The following is a 16286-nucleotide window of genomic DNA, read 5'->3' on the forward strand; positions in this document are numbered from 1 at the left end:
CCTGCGGCCGGCGGCGCCTGTCACGTGAGCGGCGCCGCGCCCGTCACGTGATTTACGGGTCTCGCGAGAGCGGGCGTCGGGCGCAGCGGCTTGGCTCCCCCGCGGTTCCTCACTACGAGAGGACGGCGGGGCACGTGACCGTGGCGGGCACGTGAGCCCTAGCCACGTGACCCACCCCTCCAGCGGCGGCTGAAGAAAGCGGGCTGCGGTTTTGGGAAAAGGAAGCGGAACCGCCAAGGCCGGAGAAAGTGAGGCCCGAAAATGGGAAGTTGCACGGAGCTGCGCAGCGGCCGGGCCCGCGGCACACCCGCAGGTCACAGGCCACCCCTCCTTCCCCCGGAGGTGTGCGGGTCTGGACACCCCTTCGCCCCGGGCGCCCGCCCTTCCACTTCAGAACCGGGCTGACCGCATTTTGAAGGCAGGGTAGCAGCTTTAGCAGGACGCGGCCACCCACTTAGCGCCATTCATTACCAGGGATTTTACACATTTGTAATGCTGCTTTCTTGGTGACTGGTGAAAACCTTCCATTTTGGCCTGTACTCGGAGAAAAGCTACCTTGAATGTCTCATGTGGGATAACGGCGTTTCATTTGCTTATCTGAAAGGCAAGCAATTTCACTCTCTCCAATTTCATTTTCCCTGCCCTTTTCAATAATTTCTTCTAAGCCATTTTGCCACATTAATCTTTAAAACAGTTCAGAATGGCACTGACAAGAGAATGGACAGAAACGATGAGACAGAAGTAAGGTACACTGCCCTTCCTGAGCAGTGGTGGTGACCAGGGAGGCAAAGACGCATGAGGATGACAGGCCTTCCTGACAGGCCTTCCTACCTCTGGCTACTTCATCTGTGGTACAAGTAATTAACAGTTAGTGACAGAAGGAATGTGTAGTTTGCATACCAAAATGTTTTATTAGTGTAATTTTAGGGCCAATTAAACTAGTTTTATTCAAAGTACGTTAAATTACATACAGTATTAACAATCTCTAGACACAATGAACTTAAAATGTAAGGAAGAGAAATAGAAATCTTTCACAGGCCCAGTTGTAGAACTCAAATGAAAATTTACAAATATAGAAAAGATGATGCTTAATGAATAAGGATTTTAATATCAGAACCCAAAAGATATTTTAAACACGCATGTTTCAAAAGGGGAAAATTCTTTAATAATTTAGCATAAAATCAAATTATATAAACTTGGTATATTCCAGAAAATATTGCTTTAAACACTTATACCATGATCAAAAGTCCTTTGGTAGCTTTTAATCAAAATGAAACATGCTATTTTGTAAAATATAAAGTACTTTTTAAGTGTTATCACAAAAGTATTTTGTCAGTTACCATACTAACATCACTACTGAACCTTCCTGTCACTGCTCAACATTGTATGTGCACAATTGGCCAGGTGCCAACAAAATCCTTTTAGTCTCTCAACAAATGACCTCTGCATCACAACGTCAAGGCTTGGGTCTCCTGTGAAGCTCTCTACAGTGGGCAGAGAACAAGGACGCTCCCTGGACACAACTGTAAAACCAAACCACACTTTATTATGGTAATCACACAAATACTGCAACCTAAAAAAAAAAAAAATCAAAGAGCAGTCACCCCAATGCAAAAACCAGGGACTGCTAGACTCAATCTCAGAATGAAAACAGCAACACGCTAATCCCAAGGCCTTAAAACAGAACTGCACAGGAAAATCAGCTGAACTGAACTGGTGGTGGCAATGGGCACTTAATCACGCACATCAGATACAATGTCCTCTTGGCAATCAAGGATATCACTTTGAAACCAGATTTCTGAGAAACCAGGCAACAGAATTTAAAACTTTCTGGAAGGACATGGAACACAGAGGTCAAGGCTCCCGGAAGGTGGTGAAGTGGCAGCATGGATACTGACTGTCCAGCGTCTACCAACTTAGGGCTTCAGTTTTCAGTGTGTATGGCTGCCAGGACTCGTAGTGGGGAATATGAAGCATGTTGGGTCTTTCCACTGTGCAATGCAATCCCACAACTACTCAAACCATGCCTGTGCTTTCTGCCCTAAGAATAAGACCTGTGAAGGAGGAACTAATATCTTCCTGTCCAGCCTCAAAAGTTACTTTCCACAGAGCAACAGAAACAATTTAAATGTCTAAAAGAACTAGAGGAGGAAATGGAGGGGAAAGAGATATGTGTCATCTGGACAGCCTTGAGCCTTGGGAAGAAGGAACCAACAATCATCTCTCCTTGGTGTCTGAATGTCCACAGCCGGCTCAGTCTTGGGGTCCTGAAAACGGCACGTGGACTTCATTGCTTTTTCACACATTGTAGTGTTTAAAATGTTTCATGGGAGACAGCAATACGCTGGTACATCACGCCACATAGTGGTACTGATTTGGACTGTCTTTATCTCGCTCCATATAGTCTCTGTCTATAAGTGATTCAATTCTCTTTTTCAAATCTCCAGGCTAGAAAAGAAAATCAAACAAAATTCCTAATTATAACCACACTAGAAACAAAAGGGAATATAATACATCATGCATGAGGTACGTAATTATTGCAACAAAAATATACAAAGACATATTTGTGCATGCTACTGATAATTACAAAATGAACAAAACTTCCTACTTCAAGGCAAGGTTGGGAGATGTAAATTACTCCTCCCTGCTGGCCATGCACTTAGAGCACCAGACTACTAAGTGACAGGCTCTCACCTGGAAGGGAAATCTTGTGCTGGAGAGCCCATACTTCATTGTGAGACACTGTATATGCTACAGTGTCTCCCCAGATTCTGAGTGTTCCTGACCAGGACATCCACCCCCTAGCCAGCTCTACTCTATCAGGAGGCAGGTCTATGTTAGCCTGGTTGGTCAAGGAGTCACTACTTTCCAAATAGTAAGTCTATTTAGTGATGGGCCATAATTTTGCAAAATATAGCTAAAAATCCTATTACCTCTACAAGCAGGGGATAGGGTTCTGGCCAGCCACACACTATACTACTCCCTGTTTAACTGCTGAGTCTCTGTCTGCAGAGGGAAAAACAAGCTGCTGGCTTGAGGTGGGAAAGAACAACACCGGAGCTATGCATGCATCACTGTGGATCAGGCACCGCTCCTACTCATCCTGGAAGTGTTGACTACTTAGTTCCTAGTGCAGAGAGAGGGTCAGAGCAGGCTTCAGAGAAGCAGGAGACTCCTCACCCAAAGCACACCGATGAGATCAGCAACAAAGGCCAAAGCTTTGAGAACAGGGTACCTTCTGGCCTAATTGGTAAGCACTGATGACTTATTTCTGAATCCGCCAGAACAGAGGGACAGGCCTGAAGCTGACTTTCACATGCCAGAGCAACAACCAAGTATCACCAAGGTTATCACTCACTTAGCTTAGTTAACTGAACTGATTGGGGCTGCAGTTGAAATGCTTTGCTCCTCCCAGATCCTGCTGAGTGACCTTAACTGCTACAACTGTCGAGCAAAGTATCCGGCATTTACAAGCTGGTATAGTATCCTGGGGTTATGGGTCTGCCCTTCCTGCCAGGATGATGGGCACATGTGGACGCAGGCCTTTGCATCTTGCTTCCCACTCTGTTTTTGTGAGTGCACAACCCTGATCTGAGGAGGATGGCCAGGACAGTGAGTCCAACATGCTCTGTGTCTGTCAGTGAGAGTCTCAAATGATCTGTGGCCATCAACCTTGCTGTGGATACACTTACCTTTACTGGGAATTTCAGCTGATTATACAGTTCAGAGACCAGAAGGTTATGCCCAAGAGTCTTTCTCATTTTCATTATTCTGACAATTGCAGCATCGATCTGGTATTGTCTATCCTGAAACACTCTCTCTGTAGTGCTAACTTGTTCCTCAACCTGTATGGAAAAAAGAAAAGAACGGTGTAAAGCTACTTCCATTGTTGCTTCATGTTGTTGGGTTTAAGGAAAAACTTTGTTTTGATGCAAACTAAGCCAGGATGCAGATGACTCCTGCTTTATTTATTTTCCCAGCCCTGGGGTTTGGACTCAGGGCCTGGGAGCTGCCCCTGAACTTTTGTGCTCAAGGCTAGCATTCTACCACTTACTTTGAGCTACAGCTCCACTTCTGACTGGAAGTTCATTAGAGTTAAGAATCTCACAAATATATATAAGCTTTGCCAAGATGAGCAGCATCAAGAAAGCACTCCAAGGTCAGATTACAGATTACATGCTGACAGAGGCTGAAGAATGAAAACTGAAAACTTTTTTTTTTTAAAAACAAACATCTCAGGATATAAGGATTCTTTTCATAAATGGAAGACCTGAACACCATGAAGAGCAGGTATTAGAACAAGTGAGAAGTGCCAGGGGACAACCTGAGCTAAACAGAGCCTAATGAGCTACAGCTGCAATGGGGTGAGCATGACCTGTTACATCTGTGACAGAAGTAAGTTTCAGGAAGGGGATGATTGAGCCTTCAATATACTCCCTGTACTTGAGATAAAACAGGAAGAAGAGAAATTTCCACTGCTAGTTCTTAAATGTACTATTTAGGAAACACAAGCCATACAACTGACAACTGAAGAGATATGCTGAAATGAAACAACACTATTTGTAATCAAGAAAGAAAAGTCCAGAAAATTCAACTGAAAAAACACCTAAGCTGATGAAAAATCTGTCAAGTGGCTGGAACTAAGACAAACACAACAAAATAGAATTAAGTGACAGACTGTCAGCCTTGAGCAAAAGCTTAGGGGTGGTGCACATATAAAATGGCATTAATGTATATATACTGATAATAACCAGTCATAAAATACAAAGGAAAAAAGGTCCCCTTTGTTTGTAGGTTATGGGCACCACACCCACCTCTACTTCTTACACTTTCCGTGGTTATGTGCAGGTCTGAGTAGTCTCTCTGTGATCTAGCTGGGTTCCGTGCTGTTAGGCCACACAGGGCTGTTTCCTCTTCTGTCTGCAAAGTTACCTTTCCTCAATTCCTGAATAATGCTAAGTCATTTCTTTAAAGAAGGCCTTCATACCACTCAGCCACCCAGACTTCCTGTACTTCCCACCCACATTCACGCCCATTTTAACAAGTCATGGCCCTGGGCAGGGCTGTGCACATGCGTTACAGGCCTGTGGGTGTGGGTGCTTCCCAATGCATCTGAGTGCTACTCAGGAGCCTGATATTTGAAGCCAGCCCAGGTAGAAAAATCTTCGACTCTTATCTCTAGTTAATGACCAAAAAGCCAGTAATGGAGTTCTGGATCCAGTGGTAGACTGCTAGCTTTAACAAAAATCAGAAGAATCAGGGCCTCTTCCCGAGTTCAAGCCCCAGTGCTAGTACCAAAAAAAAAAAAAAAAAAACCCAAAAACAAAACAAAACAAAACCCTGCCAAGTGCCAGTGGCTCATGCCTATAATATAATCCCAGCTACTCAGGAGGCTAAGATCTGAGAATCACAGTTCAAAGCCAGCTCTGACAGTAAAGTCCACTGGACTCTTCAGTTAACCATAAAAAAGCCGGAAGTGTGCTATGGCTCAAATAACAGAGTGTTAGCCTTGAGCACAAAAGCACAGAGAAAGCACAAAAACTCTAGGACTGGCACCAAAAATTAAAAAATAAAATAAGCAAATGTTATTGTTATATTATTTGTGGTGCTGAGGATCACATCTACAAACCAAGCTATGCAAGCTTCCCACCACCGAGCCACACCCCACCCTTTAATATATAAGGACTAGGGTGGGTACTGGTTGCCCATGCCTGTAATCTGAGACAGGAAGGGTGGTGGTTCAGGAAAACCAGTGTCAACAGTCCACTCAACTCCAATGCCAAAACCTGAGCTGGAGATGTGGCTCAAATGGTAGAGTGCCAGCTGAATAAACAAGCTGACCAAGTGCTTGGCCCTGGGATCAAAGCCCAATACCAAAAAAAAAAAGAAAAGAAAAAAGTATTGGTGAGAATGAACATACTTTATATTATATTTCTTTTTTGAGTGATCAGAATGTATTTTCTGTCCACACACTGACTACCTCAGGGTAATGAAACCCTGTCTGGGCTGGGAGTAGGGGGAGTGATCCTCTGAACTGTCACCTCAATGCCCCTTCACAAAGGCCCTCTGACACACACGACAGACCTGACCTTTTCAGGGAAACAGGCAGCTGAGGAGATACAGGTGCTGGTTTTGGGGTGTGAGGACTGCACAAAACAAGGGGCCTTGTGGGGCTGGCTCCAGGTCTGTTTGCTGCTAGACCAGCTCCCATGCTGCTGTGGGTTTGTGACACCCGAGCCCAGACAGAGGCCCTCCCCAAGATGAGGGCTCAGAGTGGCTGATGAAGGCTTTGCAAAGTTTAAAGACAGATGCTGGCTTTGCAAAGCCCACGCACTGTCTGTGCAGCAGGCTCTGACATGGTAGACACCACCTCGCTCACTAACCTGTGAATATCTTCCTCATTTTCATTCCTACTGAGTATGGAATGAAAGAAAGACATGAAAGTGGTACCCTTATGAACACAGATATCCACATTATTTAGAAATTGCGCTAACCTCAGTCCAGAAATAACTATAAACACCAAGGATTCTCCTTGGCGAATGCCTGCCCCATAAAGAAAAAGGGAAAGCTTGTACATACGGTTTCCTTCATCTGAATTTGGTTGATCTTTATTCTGAATAACTTGTGCTTGAATTCTCCATTAAAAATGAATTTGTCTCCATCTTCTACCTCCTTTCCTTTAGGACTTTTAATCAGAACACGGGCTTTACCACAAGCCAGAGACTGCAGTGTTCTTCTCAATTCACTGTCCTCTGAATGGGGAGCAAACATAGGCAATGGTTGGGGTAAAGTGAGCAAGAGTTGGTCAATAATGACAAGGAATCAATTCAAGTGCAATTGAGTTTACTTGCTTCCCTTTAATATTATGTTCTCCTTTTGCTGTGGCACTGGGTATGGAACCCAGGGCTTCACATAAGGTAGCAAGTGCTCTACTACTTTGTTATATCCAATCTACTTCTACTTATCTTTAATGTTCATAGTAGGTTTACCTACCTATCCCAGTGGCCATTTTTATTTCTTCAAAGCTGAATCCATCACCTTCGTTGAACATAAGTAACACCAATGTCTGGAAGAGGGACACCTGGAACTCCTTCTTCCCCTGTAAGAAAAAGAGCTGTCACTGAGAGGCTGTGTTCAGACATGTTTGGCAAGTCAATAAGCTGCTGCTGTTCTTAAAACTTTTGTGTGTGTGTTTAAGAATTTACCAATAAAGCCAGATGCTGGTGGCCAGACCTGTAATCCTGGCTACTCAGGAAGCTGACATCTGAGTACTTAGGTTCAAAGCCAGCCTGGGCATGGAAGTCAATGAGACTTATCTCCAATTAATCACCAAAAAGCTGGAAGTAGAAATGTGACGCAAAAAGCAGAGTGCTAGCCTTGAGAAAAAAAGGTCAGGCAAAGCATAGTGTACGGTCCCTGAGTTCAAGTTCCCCCCCCCCAGCAGCATATACAAAAAATAATTTATCACTAGCCATCAAGTTAAGAAGAAATTATGTTTCTAAAATTCAGTTACAAAGGAACAGAATGACTTCTTTTAAGTTATTGCACTTAAAAAATCTTCTCTTGAAGCCTAGCATGGCTGTACATGCCATGTAATCTCAGCACTGAGAAGGCTACGACAGAAACATAAATCAGAGGCCAGCCTGGGCTACATAACAAGATTGAATCAAAAACTAAGCTTGGTATAGAGGACATGGGTGGAGGGTCAGAGGGCAGCTTCAGATGCAACCTCCAGGGTCCAGAGACCATCCCTGACTCATGTAGACAGTTACAGGTGTCCTATATAAAGATACTGAGCAAGAAAATGATTGGGATGCAGGAAGTCAACTGTAAATAAAATATGTGGTGCTATGTAGACAACGATGTACAATGACACACAAAATGTGCGTGTACAATTTACATAATGTGCAAAGTAGGATTTCCAGCTCTTAACGAGGGGGGGGGGGCTTCAGCAAAGAGCATGCTGAAACTCTGAAGGGCCTCTTTGGTAATTATATAACCTGTTCACTGACACCTACAAACAAAAGGAAGATGAAAAAGCAAACTTAAAAACCATGTGGTAAGATGCCTGGAATTAAGTCAGCAAGTGGCCATCATGCTGCTCCAAGGGCCATCCTTCCCCAAGCTGCAGGAGATGGTCTCCCTTCAACCCTGTGGTCAAAAGCAGCAATTGTCCAGGTGCTGGTGGTTCACAACTGTCATCCCATCTACTCAGGAGGCTGATATCTGAGGACTGCATTTTGAAGCCAGCCTGGGCAGTAAAGTCCATGGGACTCTTTGTTTTTTTTTTTTTTTTTTTGGTCGGTCGTGGGGCTTGAACTCTGGGCCTGGGCGCTGTCCCTCAGCTCTTCAGCTCAAGGCGAACGCTCTACCACTTGAGCTATAGCGCCACTTCCGGTTTTTCTGGTGGTTATTGGAGATAGGAGTCTCACGGTCTCTCCTGCCCGGGCTGGCTTTGAACCGCGATCCTCAGATCTCAGCCTCCTGAGTAGCTAGGATTACAGGTGTGAGCCACCAGTGCCCGGCTAGTCCATGGGACTCTTATCTCCAATTAACTACCAAAAGTCAAAAGTAGAGCTGTGGCTCAAGTGGTAGATGACCAGGCTTGAGTATAAAAGCTAAGGAGCAGTGGTGTCCTACCAGAGTTCAAGCCCCAGTATTGGAAAAATGTCAACAACAACAAAAAACCCAAATAACACCCCACTGTAGTTCAATTTGTAACTCTTTGGCTGGGAGAACACAGAAATGGAATGCATGTTCACAACACTGTTTTCTTCAATTGTGCTTTTATGAGGTGCCTCTTCACAATCAGTGCTTTTTTCCCATGGGAAAAAAAGGTAATTCCTGATTACTGAATTTTGTTAAGTGAAATAAATAGCACTTTAACTGCTACTCATTTTATTGGCCTGGAAAACAAGCTAAATAATAATGCAATCTTTCCCTTCTTTCCTACCAAAGTTCAAAGATATTTTAAGCATCCCATCAACTCACAAAGCAAGATAAAATGAAGCCAAAAACTGACCTCTTTAAACTCTGCTTTCAACACTGCATGCCCTAGTGTCGTCTGCCACTGAAGCTTCCGGCCACTGTGCTTGCCCAGGTAGAATGTCTTGAATACCTCTTGAAGTCTGACCATCTGCCAAGAGTGGGAGACACAGGGACCAAGCTGAGCACATTCATGCAACAGCTACACGCTAGTTTTTACAGCAGAATTAAAGCACAGTCCTTAATTTTGTTGGTTACTTCTCTGGATTCTACTACCTATGAAAATGCCCACCATCCTCAGAGCTTGGAACTTCCCATTACAGTTCCCAAGTTGGTACTTAATATCAGACACATTGTGTCCTACAGACCCCATGCCTGCCGGCCAGAGCCAATAACACATATTGTCAAGTGCAGCCAGCACAGCACAGGCCACCCTGGGTCAAGGTGGTGTCTGCAACACCTGTCCTGCCTGCTGCTGGGCTTCCCACTCCCACTTCTGCAGCGTTATAGACAGGCCTAGACAGTTCCTTCTCTACACTCTGGAATCTGACATCTGACTAGACAGGTACTTTAGGTGTTCTGGAGAGACACCCACTCAAATATTAAAGCCTAGGGCACTACGCAACCTACATTCACATGATGCAGGAAAAACATTATTGCGAGAGAAATGCCACACATGTGGCTGATGGTCATTCTTTGAACTATATTTTGTATACTTTCCATCTTGTACTTTTTTTTTCCCATGCTGTTACTAGAGCTTAATGGTACAGGGCCTGGATATTGTCTGTTGGCTTCTTCATTCCAGGCTGGTGCTCTACTAACTGAGCCATAGCTCTACATCTAAGCTCTTCGCTGGTTAATTGGAGGTAAGAGTCTCTCAGATTTGTCTGTCTGGGCTGACTTCAAACCTCAATCTTCAGGTGTCACCTTCCCCAGTAGTAGAATTACAGGCTTGAGCACTGGTGTCCAGCTCTTGCACTTTCTTAAATATGACTGTTTTAGGATGAGAAGCAGCCAACACTGGCAGTGCCACAAAGATCCACCAGGAGCATAAGATGGGAGAATTTCTGGCCAAGGTAAATTGAGTCTTAATGGGAGGAGAAAGAACAGCTGCTGAGACAGGAGCCTAGAGTCTTCCTGAGGAACTGTCCATGTGAAGCACAGACACCTGCAGCTGTCAGAGCAGAGGGGACCTGGCAGACATGTGGGGAGTGGCAATGGACAAAGCTCAAGTGTCAGGGGCTACAGGCTAGCCCAGCCCCGAGGGTAAAGTGGGGCAGGGAGAAGAGCAACGTAAAAGGGGGGCTTGTGCAGAGCTGAGAAACAAAGGGACATGCTGGTCAGCTGCTGAGAGGGCAGACATGGAGCGAAGACAGAGGTAGAAAAGAACAAAAATCAAAGAAAGGCTACTGAGCAGTGCTACCAACACAGAAGTTAAGAAATGAGCCTGTCTTGCAAAGGAAATCTGTTTTATGAGGGACTGGATGCCAATGTCTCAGGAGAGACCTCAAGGGGTACAGACTTTGACTTTCCCTAACCTGGACTGGCATAATCCCAAGTCCTGCCTGCACTGTCGACTTTTACCCACTCCTCTGCTGAGGACAGAATCCCTTGTCTTTAGTCCACTAAAGGAAGCTCTCTCTGTCCAACCGAGGAGCTGGCCCTTCTCCCTCATTTGCCATTATTACTGATGGTGTGAGCATGCTGTAACATGCTGGAGTTCTGCTTCCCTAACCCCAGGATTCCTCGCAACCCAAGGTCTTCCTCAGTACCCGGCAGCTTGGCTGACACGTCAGGCCCCCTGACAGTATTCTCAGGACTTCAGCATTACTGAAAGCTGAAGGGAAGGATGTTGAGGCAAACACAGACCACAAGCAAGGCAGTCACTTTCAAACACAAATACCGCCTCCCAGAGACCACAGAAGACACCAGGCTTTGACTGCCACTGGGTGTCCTAGTGGCATCACGTGGGTGGACACTCACCTCCGGAGGGAGATGCACTTCCGTGGGTGTATAGGTGGGCCAGTAGCCCATGGTAAGGACGTTAACTGTAAGGTCTATAGGACCTGGAGAGCTCTGGTTCTGCATATGCTAAAAACAGATAAAACACACACACAATAAAACCTGAGGTAAAATATTTTGGATTATCATCAGAAATAAGAGTCCAGAAAAGAAAATGGTATAATGTTAAAACAATGGTTCCCACATATCAGCAACTAGTTTGGATTTTAGAACATACTCTGCTCCAGCCAATACTATGCTTTCACCTCAACAGAAGTGACTTTTCATTTGCTGGCTATGCACCAGAAACAGACCCTTAGGCCCACTTAAGCCAGTGGTTTAGTTAAAAAAAAATCGACTTACCTGCTTGAAGTGAACCATGATGTCCTTGGAAAGCTCCATATCTTTGAACATGCCCTCCAGCTTGCTGGTGAATGCTGCCCCACACTCTGTATCAGGAGAGGTAGGAAAGATGGCTCTCAACCCGTGGGGCAGGGGCAGGGGCAGGATCATGAGGCCCACCCTCCCATCCCAGCGTCAGGCCCACCCATACACTCACCGTGCTTGAGCTTCGACAGCATGGACTTCTCAGCATCAACTGAAGCACTCTTTCCAACAAGCAGCCTCTTTGCCAAATCTTTTTTGTAAAATGCTTCAAAAACATCTTTACCTGTGAAACCACATAGAAGAAAGCCAGGCTCTCGACAGCTGATGTGAATGACTTGCTAAGGTTATCCATTTGGAGAGGGCCTGATACTGATCTTGGGGCCACACAGCACCCGTTTCTCACCATGGATGAACCTGAACAGGATCATGATCTTGTCCAGGATCCTCTCCAGCTCTTCATCTGTGGCTTCCTTATTGCCTGCTCGTAACTTTGAATCCACATGCTTAGCTGAGAGAGTAACAATTAAAGTTAGAAAAGGACTAGTGGGAGGCAGCGAGAGGTACAACACTTGCTTAGTGTACAAGCTAGGTTTCTACACCCAGCACTGGGGAAAAAAAACAAACAGCCTCTGAGTTCTACAAGCAACTGATGACAAAAGTAGAGGGTTTCCTATGAAACGTAAATCCAGAAATGGAATCTTCAAAGTAGTATGCTTTGAGAGGGAGGTAGATAAATGAAAAAGGGAACAGAGAACAAATACAGCAAGGATATGCAATGTACATATGAGAACAAGGAAGCAGGAAACGTGAGCCGAGTCTGGGGATAGGGGACACGACATGGAAGAATGGTAGAAGAGGCAACTCCACAAGAAGCATTGGATAACTACATGGACACATTAAATTGTAACCCCCTGTTCAGCCTTTTGAAGTTCAGCAGAGGAAAAAAAAAACTCAAGCACATTTTTTCTCCAAATGGTCCTTATATAGGTTAAAATGTCTTTTTATTTTGTGTGGATCAAGGGGCTTGAACTCAGGGCCTAGGTGCTGTCCTTGAGCATTTTTCCTCAAGACTAGTGCTCTACCACTTGAGCCATCACTCCCCTCTTGGCTTTTCTGGTGCTTAGAGACAAAGAGTCTCAAGGACTTTCCCATTTGGGCTGGCTTCAAACCATGCATAAGCTCTTATGTTTCTAACCCCAGATAAACAGCAACTGGGTTCCAGAACACATACTGAATGCCACAGAACTAGAAGGACCCTTCCCGAGGTGTGTCAATAAGCCAAAAGTTATGTTCAGAGCATTGTTCTCAGGTCTTTGAGTACTTAAAATGAAGGGACGAATGTGTTCCCTTTGGAGCTTCTTGCTTCTGACACTGCACAAACCAGTCTCAGGTGGCTGGGACAGTGACATAAGCCCCCGTGGCAGACCTCAAAACTTCCAAAGTCCAGGCGCCCAGGTTCCCAAAGGTTTCATGTCCATCCTCTGTAGGAAGCCAGAGTGGATCCCAGGGTAAAAAAGCCCAATTACAATGCTCTGACCATTTGTCATTTCACTTTTGGTCTAAGACTAGTATTTTCCCTCATTGCCTAGTACTCTACCAACTAACTGAGCCACACCTCCACCCCATGTTCATTTCCCTTATTGTTGCTTTTATTACTTGTTATCTTAGAAAAAATGGCTATGCACCAGTGGCTCATGCCTATAATCCTAACTCTTTAGGATGCTGAGATCTGAAGTTCATGGTTTGAAGTCAGCCCCAAGCAGGCTTAAGAGTTAATGAGACTTGGGCTGGGAAGGTGACTCAGTGGTAGAGTGCTTGCCTTGCATGCATGAGGCCATGGGTTCGATTCCTCAGCACCACATAAGCAGAAAAAAAAAGCTGGAAATGGCGCTGTGGTTCAAGTGGTAGAGCGCTAGCCTTGAGCGGAAGAGCTGAGGGACAGCGCCCAGGCCCAGAGTTCAGGCCCATGACTGGACCCTCCTTCTCCCCACCCCCCCAAAAAAAAGGTCAATGAGACTCTTTATCTCCAATTAAGCACTAAAAAAAAGCTAAAAGGAGTGTTATGGCTTTCCAAAAAAAAAAAAAAAAAAGTCAATGAGACTCTTATCTCCAATTAAGCACTAAAAAAAAGCTAAAAGGAGAGTTATGGCTTAAGTGATGGGACTAGCCTAGAGCAAAATAGCTCAGTAACAGTGCCCAGGCCCTGAGTTCAGGCCTTAGGAATGGCATAAGAACCAACAGAAAAAACCCTGCCCTTGTGAGTGCTGGTTCCTCACACCGACAATCCTAGCTAATATGGAGGCTGAAATCTGAGGAACCCAGTTTGAATTTAATCTGGAGAAGAAAGTCCACAAGTCTCACTGGCAATTTGCCAGCCGTGGCTAAAGTAGTTGAGCACTAGCCTTAAGCAAAAAAGTTAAGACAGAGTGTAATGCCTTGAGTTCAAGTCTCAGAACTAGCACAAACAAAAAAGCCAAACTTCCCCTTTGAGATCTTACCTAACTTTAATTTAATTCTGGGTGGAGGACATAAATATGTCGATTAAAGATTATTTCACATTAAGTACCACCCAATACTGATAATGCTGTCCTCACAAAGCAAGGGCATTCACACACTTGAGCATGACTTGCTTATAGTCCAGACAGAGGCTTACGGCTCAAGTCCAGGATGTATACACTAAAATAGTCCTCTGCATGGGATGCCAGGCTTCATATCTTTACTTAATCCCTACCATGTTTTCCCTGATGGGTGTACAGAGGTACATGTCCACATGCACTGCTGAGAACTGTCCTGATAAGGCTTGATATGAATCCTGAACTACTTTCCCATAAGGAGTTGACCACTTGGGGAAAAAAATATACTCCAGTCCTTTTTTATTTTCTCCTACTAAAAGGCCAGGACTGTGTTGTGCTACCGATCAATTCTGCAGGCTTGTTCGGTCTCTTGTTGATGAACGTCTCGAAGGATTCCTTCATCAGGTTGATGAAGCGCTCATTCCTCTGGAAGCACACCTCTACGACATGGTCCACTTTGTCCTTGAAGTCCAGCAAATCTTGCACCATGTCTTTATCTTTTTCAGGATTGATAACAATTGTTGTCCCAAAAGTCTGCAGAAGCAAATAAACACCAAATCAGGACCTGTCCTTACAGTCTATGAGCCCAATTGCATTTCTTCAGGCAACCACACAACCTGCCGGCAGCCCTGGCCTTGCCTACTAGATGCCAGTGACATCTCTGTGGTGGCAGACGCTGCCCAGCATCCCTGCAAGAAGACTGTGTCTGGCATCCAAAGAGGTCCTAAATTAGCACTAGGCATCACTTCTGCTCAACACAACACCCAGAGAGATGCTGCATGGCACCACACAAGTGATGTAGAAAAATGCTGGCAACACGGAAGCACGAATCTGGGCAATAAATCCTAAATTAGGATTGCTCAGAAATATAGCAACAGGCAGAACAAACCATACCAAAGCATATAGCAGCTCTAAGCAAAAGCATGTCTGGTGAGCAGATGCACCAACTGCTGTTTAATGGTAGGACTGTGCAACTCAGCTAGTACTAATGGTGAGGACAGATGCTGCACATGTCCTCTTGGACAGTGTCCAAGGTTGGTGTTATCTCGGATGCTAAGGAAACATATGAACAGGTGACTTGGAGGGAAATGATAAAGCACCATCTTCCATGTCTCTATGATGGGAATCGATGGCCCCTGACAACAGTCCAATTCCCTGCTCAGGGACATTGTGTGCATCTTGGCAGGCACTGTCCTTGGGACCACAGGCCCCACCTTGATGTACTCGCTCCAGTGCTGTAGCAGTGCGTGCTGCCCGCCCTTCACCCGGCTGAACAGCTGGTACATCTGTGTGAGGTCTGGCACTCTATTCTCATCCAGTAGGTGGTCCAACCCTGCAAGTGTGCAAAAAGTGAGAGGTTACAGCAGAAAGCAAGTGTCCACAATATAGTGAACAACACACAAGTTAGTGTTTAAGCTGGAGATTCAAGGAGTATGTAAACCTCTGTTTCTATGCAGGTCAAATTGTTCCATTTAAATGTGGAATTGGACTGATGAGGAAAAGCTGAATTTCCTCAGTATGCTAGGGGAATGTATTCTTCGTTCACAAAAACACTTCGTAAACTATAGCAATAATAGCCAAAAAACATTTAGATAACAATTTTCCCTGGGAGATGCATAATCCTAGTTATTTCTGCTTTAGTCCATCAGGCACGTCAGGTCACGATTGGTGGTTACACCTAGGATCTAGCTCCTCAAGATAATGTGCTTAAGGCCAGTGTTGGCAAAAAGTTAACTAGACCCCAGGAACTCTTTAAGGGACCTTATACAGGGGAGGATTGTGGTCTCAGGAAAGACCCTATGTGCAAATTAACAAGGCAAAAGGGAAAAAAAGGGGCAGGGGTGTGGCTCAAGTGACAGAATGAGTATCTAGCAAGTGTAACACCCTGAGTTCAAACCCCAGTGCTTAAAAAAATGTGTTTATTAAAAGGTAAGCAATATGATCTAATGATTTATTTTTCAGACTTGTTTCTAGTTTTTACTATTTTCTTTTGGGGGGATCAAAATTATTATTTTGTCAATTGTGCGGCTTGAACTCTGGGCTTGGGCACTGTCCCTCAGCTCTTCAGCTCGAGGCAAGCGCTCTACCACTTGAGCCACAATACCAGTTCTGGTTTTCTGGTGGTTAATTGGAGATAAGAGTCTTACCGACTCTCCTGCCCGGGCTGGCTTTGAACTGTGATCCTCAGATCTCAGCCTCCTGAGTAGCTAGCATTACAGGTATGAGTCACCAGTGCCTGGTTGGGGGATTAAATTTTTTAAACTGATTTTATTCACAAATAAATGGAGGAATATTTATTATTTACCACCAATTTTAAAGTTCTTAACAGCACTCAAAATA

At 44.8% G+C, this 16286-nt stretch overlaps 1 protein-coding gene across 1 annotated transcript in view; it reads right to left on the reverse strand.

Moving 5' to 3' along the window:
* Positions 1–1234: 1234 nt before the first annotated feature.
* Positions 1235–16286, reverse strand: part of Cul4a (cullin 4A) — a 29276-nt gene continuing 14224 nt past the window's right edge. Inside the window, exons 9-19 of the mRNA XM_013022712.1 lie at positions 15161–15279; positions 14288–14480; positions 11777–11881; positions 11546–11656; positions 11350–11435; positions 10969–11076; positions 9023–9136; positions 6994–7099; positions 6580–6752; positions 3693–3845; positions 1235–2448 (exon numbers count right to left, since the gene is read on the reverse strand). Coding sequence (XP_012878166.1) covers positions 2353–2448; positions 3693–3845; positions 6580–6752; positions 6994–7099; positions 9023–9136; positions 10969–11076; positions 11350–11435; positions 11546–11656; positions 11777–11881; positions 14288–14480; positions 15161–15279 — 1364 coding nt within the window. The 3' untranslated portion in view covers positions 1235–2352. The remainder of the gene's footprint in view (positions 2449–3692; positions 3846–6579; positions 6753–6993; positions 7100–9022; positions 9137–10968; positions 11077–11349; positions 11436–11545; positions 11657–11776; positions 11882–14287; positions 14481–15160; positions 15280–16286) is intronic.

Source organism: Dipodomys ordii, unplaced genomic scaffold (genome assembly GCF_000151885.1).
Source record: "Dipodomys ordii isolate 6190 unplaced genomic scaffold, Dord_2.0 Scaffold64, whole genome shotgun sequence".
NCBI classification, from domain to species: domain Eukaryota; kingdom Metazoa; phylum Chordata; class Mammalia; order Rodentia; family Heteromyidae; genus Dipodomys; species Dipodomys ordii.